At 55.9% G+C, this 7,489-nt stretch overlaps 1 protein-coding gene across 1 annotated transcript in view; it reads left to right on the forward strand.

Moving 5' to 3' along the window:
- The window catches only part of LOC102876386 (retinol dehydrogenase 11-like), a 10,848-nt gene that overhangs the window by 312 nt on the left and 3,047 nt on the right, over positions 1-7,489 (forward strand). Inside the window, exons 2-3 of the mRNA XM_006880995.1 lie at positions 25-264; positions 1,613-1,705. Coding sequence (XP_006881057.1) covers positions 25-264; positions 1,613-1,705 — 333 coding nt within the window. The remainder of the gene's footprint in view (positions 1-24; positions 265-1,612; positions 1,706-7,489) is intronic.

A 7,489-nucleotide genomic window follows, 5' to 3' on the forward strand; every position in this document is an offset into this window, starting at 1 on the left:
CCACTCTGCGTCTGTGCTTTCCAGGTATTGGGAAGGTCGTGTGCCAGGAGCTGGCTCGCCGAGGGGCCCGCGTGGTCCTCGCCTGCAGGGACCCAGAACGTGGGCGCAGAGCCCTCGCCGACATCCAGGCCGCGTCTGGCAGCGGCCGCCTGCTGCTCGGGGAGCTGGACGTCAGCTCTCTAGCCTCAGTCCGGCGCTTCGTTCAGTGGCTTTTACAGGAAGAGCCCGAGATCCACCTGCTCGTCAACAACGCGGCCATCTCTGGTGCGTGCCTTCGCCTACGACCGCAGATGCGTCCAGAGCTCCCTTTTCAGCTCAGGACCCTCAAAACAGGACCCCTCAGAGCCTTGCCCACTCCTTCCACGTGCCGCTTGCCCAGAGGCGCTCGGCTTTCCCTTTATGGGCCCAGGAACCCACTGCTCAGGGCCTCACTGGTCCCTGGGTCTCCTGCTGTCTGTGGTGGTCCAGCCTCTCTGTCCCCCGAGTTGAGGGGCTGATCTCTGAGTCTCTCCCACTGTCTGTGGTGGTCCAGCCTCTCTGTCCCCCGAGTTGAGGGGCTGGTCTCTGAGTCTCTCCCACTGTGATGGTCCAGCCTCTCTGTCCCCCGAGTTGAGGGGCTGGTCTCTGAGTCTCTCCCACTGTCTGTGGGGGTACAACCTCTCTGTCCCCTGAGTTGAGGGGCTGATCTCTGAGTCTCTCCTGCTTTCTCTGGGGGTTACAGCTTCTCTGTCCCCCGAGTCAAGGACCTGGTCCCTGGGTCTCTCCTGATGTCTGTGGGGGTACAGCATTTCTGTCCCCTGAGTCAAGGACCCGGTCCCTAGATCTCTCCTGCTTTCTCTGGGGGTTACAGCTTCTCTGTCCCCCAAGTCAAGGACCTGGTCCCTGGGTCTCTCCTGATGTCTGTGGGGTACAGCCTCTCTGGTTGAGCTCAGGGCTCTCAGGTCCTCAGGATGGGCACCTGCCCAGTTCTTATCTCTTGGTGATGCTGTGGTCCACCTCTGGATGGGCCATTCTGAGCCTAGCAGGATGGCAGAACTGATGCACCCCACATCTGCATAGCACATGCCTTGTTTTCCTGGTCTCCCTCTTATAAGGATGCCATCCATCTTATTTACATGAGGGATCTGGTCTCCTTGGTGGGCCACGGACACCTTGTCTTGTGTCCCTCCACCCAGCCAGGGAGCTCTGGGGGTGCAGAGCGTGGGGAGTTGGGCTGCTCCCCCAAAGGCTGGCACGTCTGTTGGTTTCAGCCTGTCTGCAGCTTCTCGGGGAAAGGGTGGGCATGCTGTCATGTTCTGTCCATGGCTCCCAAAAGCCCACCAGATGGCAGCTGAGTTGGTCCAGCTCGCAGATGTGCGTGAGGCCGAGGGTCCCAATCGTTGGACAAAGGGGGTGACTGGACAAGCCCTCACCTGTGCCATGTCATGGACCTCACCACCCCAGCTTTGCATATCTGTGACCCGATGGCCTGTCTGCTACACCTCAGTGTCTCCATCCCAGTTCTTATCCCCACGGGGTGGTCACTCCATCATCCATTGCAGTGTCCTCATCTCCTCTGTCCCCTCAGGGTGGTCACTCCATCGCCCACCACTGTGCCCTCATCTCTTCCCAGGAATTCTCCCGAAGACACTCACTCCAGAGGGCCTGGATGTCACCTTTGCCACCAACTACATTGGGCCCTTTCTGCTCACAAACCTGCTCCGAGGTAAGGAAGGCGGGGTGCCAGGCGGGGTGCCGCACCGCGTTCCCAGGCCCCTGCCCCTCCCACGATGACCTTCAGCAGTGTGGCCAGCACCTCTCTCAGCAGAACCTCCTGGGCACAAGTCTGTGGTACCGAGGTACACACTGGGGGGGGGGCCTTGCTGATTAGGGGGCAGCACCAGCTTGAATGTGATCCCGGCCGGGGAGTGGCTCCAGGCTTCCCTTCCCCGTCGCTGTGAGCCTGGCCACCGGTTCTCCGGACACCTCCCCTCTCTGACCGTAAGCACCCAGTTAGGTCACTTCATCCTGTTGTTGGGCACCTCATCTCGGCCCCTTGAATGACAGACGTGAGCCTTGGCCCGTCCTGTGTCATCCCCACCGTCTTCACCCTGGGCAAGCCCGTGTTCCAGCCTCTGTGTCAGTCCGTCTTGTTGAAGGTCTTCCGCTCTTCCTCTGACCCTCCGCTCTTACCGGCGTGAAGTCTGTCCGAGGTCCGGCCCCTCGGCACGACTTGCTCAGAGTACGCGATACACTTTCACTGCCAGCCTCCCAGGGGCACTGGTTACCTCTTCTCCAGCACCTTAGTTTAAAGGCTTCGATTCTCAGGACCGTTGCTGGCCGCCCGGGACCAGCTGCTTGCCGGGCAGCTCGGGAACCTGTACCGCTCCCAGAGCTGGAGACCAGCTGTTCCCCAGGCCTCTCTGCAGGCCCCTGGAGCTGGGTCAGTGTGGTAGATAGAAGGATTCTGTCTTTCAGATCAACTGCTGGGCAGGCAGACACCATCCTCTTCCCACAGGACCCTGTGGGTCCCTCATTTCTCCAGAGTGGCTTGCAAAACTCGGGGACCACTACCTACATAGCTTAGAATACACCCACATGAGGACCCGTCAGGCCAGCTGCAGGCCAGCGCCCGGCTCGAGGCTGCTGCCGTCCCCAGGGAACACTCCCTCCTTGCTTGGTGTTCTCACCGGTCCAGGAAGCTGTGCCCCTGTGAACCTCTCGTCTCAGTGCCCATGCCTGGGGGGACCTCAGTGCATGTACTGCTTGGCGCCTGATTGCATATGTGTCATTGGTGTCTTGCATATGCCAAATGATTGACGGACGCCTCGGTGCGTGTGCACCGAGGTTTGATGCCAGGGTGGGGTCTGCGTGGTCCCTGCTTGTTAGAATATGTCCGAGTGTTGCCTGGCTATTTTAGAAAAAAACAAAGACACTGAGAGGCATCCCATGATGGGGAGACAGAGCCGAACCAATCCTTTGTCCTGCAGTCAGGGCGCGCAGAGCACAGCCCATCCAGCCCGGACCCAGCCGGCCCCTCTCAGGCTCGGGGCTCTACCCCAGCCAATAAGCGCCCCCCCTTTTATTTTTTGGTAAAAGAGATCTATAGAGCTTATTGCAAACTCTATTCTCTCCATTTTCTTTGTGTGTTACTTAGGGTTTTAACTGTTTGAGGTGTATATGTGGTTGTGGTGAAAATATGGATAATAAAATATTTACCGTTTCACCAGTTTTTACGTATACCGCAGCCCCCTCGCCTGCATTCTGAGCAGTGGCCCCTTCTCGGCTTTTCCAAGCCAGTCCACCGCTGTGGACGTATCCTTGGAGCCTTGAAGGGCTCTCCCCGCCACCCTCGTCGTCCCTGGTCTTCCCTTTCCAGACATAGACTCATTTCCTGTGAAGTCATGTCCTCTTGTGACTGATGTCTTTTGCTCAGTGTTATCTTTCAAGGTTTGTCCGTGTTGGTGTTGCCGACGTCGGAGGATTTCCTCTGTGTTGTTATGTGCCGTCAGGTTGTGTATGACGCACGGTGACCCCGTGAACAAAAGCTCTGAGCCCTGCTCTGTCCTGCGCCGTCCTCACACGTCCTGACACCCGTGACGCTCATCAATTCTTGGCTCTTTGGCACACAGTAATGTTCCTTTGTGGGTGTATTACTCCATGTCTGTCTGTGTTATTGTTGATAGATGCCATCGGGTCAACCAGACCCTTAGTGACCCTGTGAGTGATGGCTCTGAACCCTGCCCTGTCCTGAGCCAACTTCACCGCCTCTGACACATCTGACCGTGTTGCCACAGTCGCTGTGTCATCCAGGGCTGCCTTCTGTGCTGTCCCTCCACCCTTCCAAGCATGATGTCCTTCTTCAAGGACTCATCCCTCCTGGTCACGTGCCCAAAGTATGCAAGACAGAGCCCCAAAATCCTAGCCTCCAAGGAGCGACCAGGCTTCCGCCTCTCCAGGACAGACCTGTTTGTTCGCTTGGTGTCAGTCTTTAGAGAGTATATATTATTCTGTAGAGGTCCAGGGCCAGCCAAAGAGAGAAGCCCTTCACCAGAGGAGAAGCCCCAGTGATGCCCAGCATGGGCACGCGTGATGACGTTATGATGGGGCAGGACAGGACACAGGCTGTTTCTGTAAAGCTGCGGTTAGTTGACTCAGTGGCATTGACACCAGGACTGTGTGCCCAGCATGCCAGTCTCCACCTTCTGGCTGTTGGGCAGAGGAGGAGGAGAGGGGACGGAGAGAAGGGGCTCCTTTCCCCAAGAGCCCCGGGTCCCTCTGAGTGTAGGTGCAGACCCTACCTTGGGCCAGGGGGCCGCTGTCTGTGTGAGGGTTTGGGGCCCTCGCTGGCCTTCTAGGCCTGCTGACCTTCCCCCCTGGGTTGCTTAATAGCCTCTTACATAAAAGTAAAGGAACATTTGCCTTTTGGTTGGGTGGTTCAGGTTCAAAGTCAAAATGTACAAGGAGCACAAAAGTTAGTTCAACGAACAAAGTTGTACTTCAGTTACTCTTTCTAGTTAACTGTAAGGGGACAGTGATTCCCAAGGCCTCCTCTGTCCTTGAAGGATTAAATTAGCCCCAGACAGAAAGTAACCAAAGTTTAGTTAGTTTAGACCAAGTTTAGACCAAGCTCCAGGTTTCTGCAGGTGGGAATGTCCTCCTTTCACAAAAATCGACGCCACCAGAGGCATGCAGAGGGCAGGCCTGAGCCAATTCTGACTTCCAGTCCTGCAGAAACTTCCAGGGGGAAGGGTTCAGTCGTTGGTCTCAGAGCCCGAGAGCTGGTGTGCGGACAGGAGAGCAGAGGTCCCTGCGCAGAGTTCCTCTCCCGGCCGCCAGCGCAGCCAGGGCTCTGGGCAGGGAGCCTGGACACAGAGGGTGGAGGCCTGGCCCAGGAGTCAGCAGAAACAGCACCGAAGCTGCCCCGAGGCCTAGGTGTAAACCTCCCCACTCCACCGGTGTTCTAACTGGAACCTGATTGCATAGATTCGTGAATCGGGTCATTTCTAGTACCACTAGCGAAGAGCTCCCCCGAACAAGGACACACCAGCGGTAAATATCAGTAACGAAAACTCGGGAGGTGGCGGGCGGCCCAGCGGATTTTCCTCGGCACTCTGACATGAGAGCGGGCTGGTGGTTGTCCGCATTATGGGCACTCGGTGCCGTGGGGCTGGGTCTGACTCACGCTCCGCTGGGTGCCCGAGGGGTAGGTCCCGCAGCAGGAGGCTGCCCCCTTGTACCTGAGGAGCTGCCGGGTGGGTCAGCATCACTGCCTGCAGCCTTGGCCCTGAGAGAGACTCGTGCTCTAGTGGGTAAGGGGCCGCACTGCCAGCCCCAAGGCAGATGGTTCGGCTCCAGGAGCTTCTCCGCAGGAAAAGGATGAGCAGTCTCCTGCGTGATTAACGCCTCTGAAAACCCACTGGGTTTTAACCACTGAGCCACCAGGGCTCCCCACTAGCCATTTTTGGTTCTTTGTTGCACATTGACCTCCCCCCCCCCAGCCCTCTGGCAGTGCGGGCTTTCAGATGCTGTCCTACACACAGGGGCCAGTCAGATACTCCTTCCGGTCAGTTCTTCCCCCATCGATTCTCCTGCTGTTCTCTCTGCCCAGCCGCTCTTCCCAGCCTCTTCCCACCTCTCCGCCCACATCTGCCCTATTTTATGACAGCTGTGATACGCGGTGTTTGTCCTTTTGTGTCTGAAGTGTCTCAGCAGAGTGTCCTCCGGGCCCTCCCATGTTGTATAATGTTTTAGGGATTCATTGATTTTCGCCCACCAGCCTTTAAATTATTGCTACGCAAGTTGATTCCAACGTGCAGTAACCCTGGACAGAGCAGCACCAGCTCCCAGGGTTCCCAAAGCCGTAGTCGTTATAGAAACGAACTTCCACATCTTCCCTCTCCGTGGAGCGACTGGCAGGCTTCAGCTGTGGGCTTCTCGGAACAAAGTGCTTCACCGCCTGTGCCACCAGGGCTCGCGGTCACTCGCCAACGAGCGGATTCAAATCAGAACACTAAGACAGTGGAGAAACACTGTTCCTCCTCTCTTGCTGCTGAGGATGTCGGTAGGTGCCAGTGTGTGACCAGGGATCCTCACCACCCGGTGAGCGATGGCTCTGACCCTGACCTGTCCTGAGCCAGCCTCACCCTCTCTGACCTGCCCCCATGACCACAGTCACTGTGTCAGCCCATCTCATCCTGGGTCTTCCTCTCCTGCGCTGTCCCTCCACCCTCCCAAGCATGACGTCCTCCTCGAATGACTAGGGTTTCCCTGAAATAGGAATAGAAAATGTGCAGCCACTCGATTGAACATGTCGGCAGTTCTTGACAAAGTGGCCCGTAGAACTGCCGTGTGACTCCACTGTCCCCGACCAAGGCTTGCACGCAGGAGAGGAGGCGTCAGGACGCACACAGAGATCCTGGGCCCCAGCGTTCACTGCGGCACTTCTGCCCTGAGCCCAGTGGTAGGAGGAACTGAGGTGCACAGGATCAGTGGGTGGGCAGACACGCTCGGGCCTGGTTACACACAGCGGGGCACGGATGAAGGTGGTCGTGCAGCTCAATCGCACAGGTACAGCGTGGAGGCTGCGTGGAGGCTTTCTTAGGCATATTTTCACCACAGTACAGCTTTTAAAAGTTTCTTGATCTTTCTTCTCTGTTATTCTATAATCTGTTCTCCCTTCTCTGCCTCTTCTTGAACTCACCCTTCACCACACTGCTTTCCTCCCAAATGCTAACCCTAACCCTAACCCTAACCCTGTCCGTTGCGCCTCCCCCGTCATCATTTCTCCACACAAGGCCCTTGCAGGCTCAATTCTGGACCTTCCCGGCCCGCTACCATCTGCAGTTCTTGGACCATGGTCTCATTTTCCGTCCTTACAATCCCAAAGCCCAATTTGAGCTGGTCCACCCAGACCTTTCCCTGCCCTGCCGCTGTGTCCCTGCCCCTCCCACACCTCCACGGTTCTCCCCTGTGCCCCGACATCCTTCTCATCTCTCACTGTCCCTTGGGCTTTCAGTTACCTCATATGCTTAGAGACCACGGTCTTAGACTAAATTCTTCACCAGCATTAATACCAGCTGCTGAGTTATAAATGTGTGATTCTTTAATGTGGGACTCAAGTTCTTTTTAAGCATTGAAGGTCAGTATTGTAAACTCAACCTGAAGCACTACTTTTTTAAAAAAAAATAATTTTAATGAAAGTTTATAGAGACTGAGGGTTTCCACTCATTCATTGTTGCACTTTTTTCCCTACCCACCTCCCTCCAATTCACTCTTCTCCTTGAAAAGAAAGAAAAACTCATTGTTATTCAATCCCTCCGCCCCCTACTTTTTTTTTTAAATGAACCACTACTTTTATATTTCCTGAAGCCTATATTTTTTGTATAGTTGTGTACTCATTTCTAAAAATCACGTCTTATCCTAATTATAACCTTGCGTTTGCGCCTTTGGAAGGTAGGTCATTCTTACCAGTTAGCCGGTCTTTGTTCTGGTGGTGGTGGTGGAGGAG

The sequence above is a fragment of the Elephantulus edwardii genome, unplaced genomic scaffold (genome assembly GCF_000299155.1).
Source record: "Elephantulus edwardii isolate Elephantulus edwardi_28Jun2011 unplaced genomic scaffold, EleEdw1.0 scaffold00011, whole genome shotgun sequence".
Classification (NCBI taxonomy): Eukaryota; Metazoa; Chordata; class Mammalia; order Macroscelidea; family Macroscelididae; genus Elephantulus; species Elephantulus edwardii.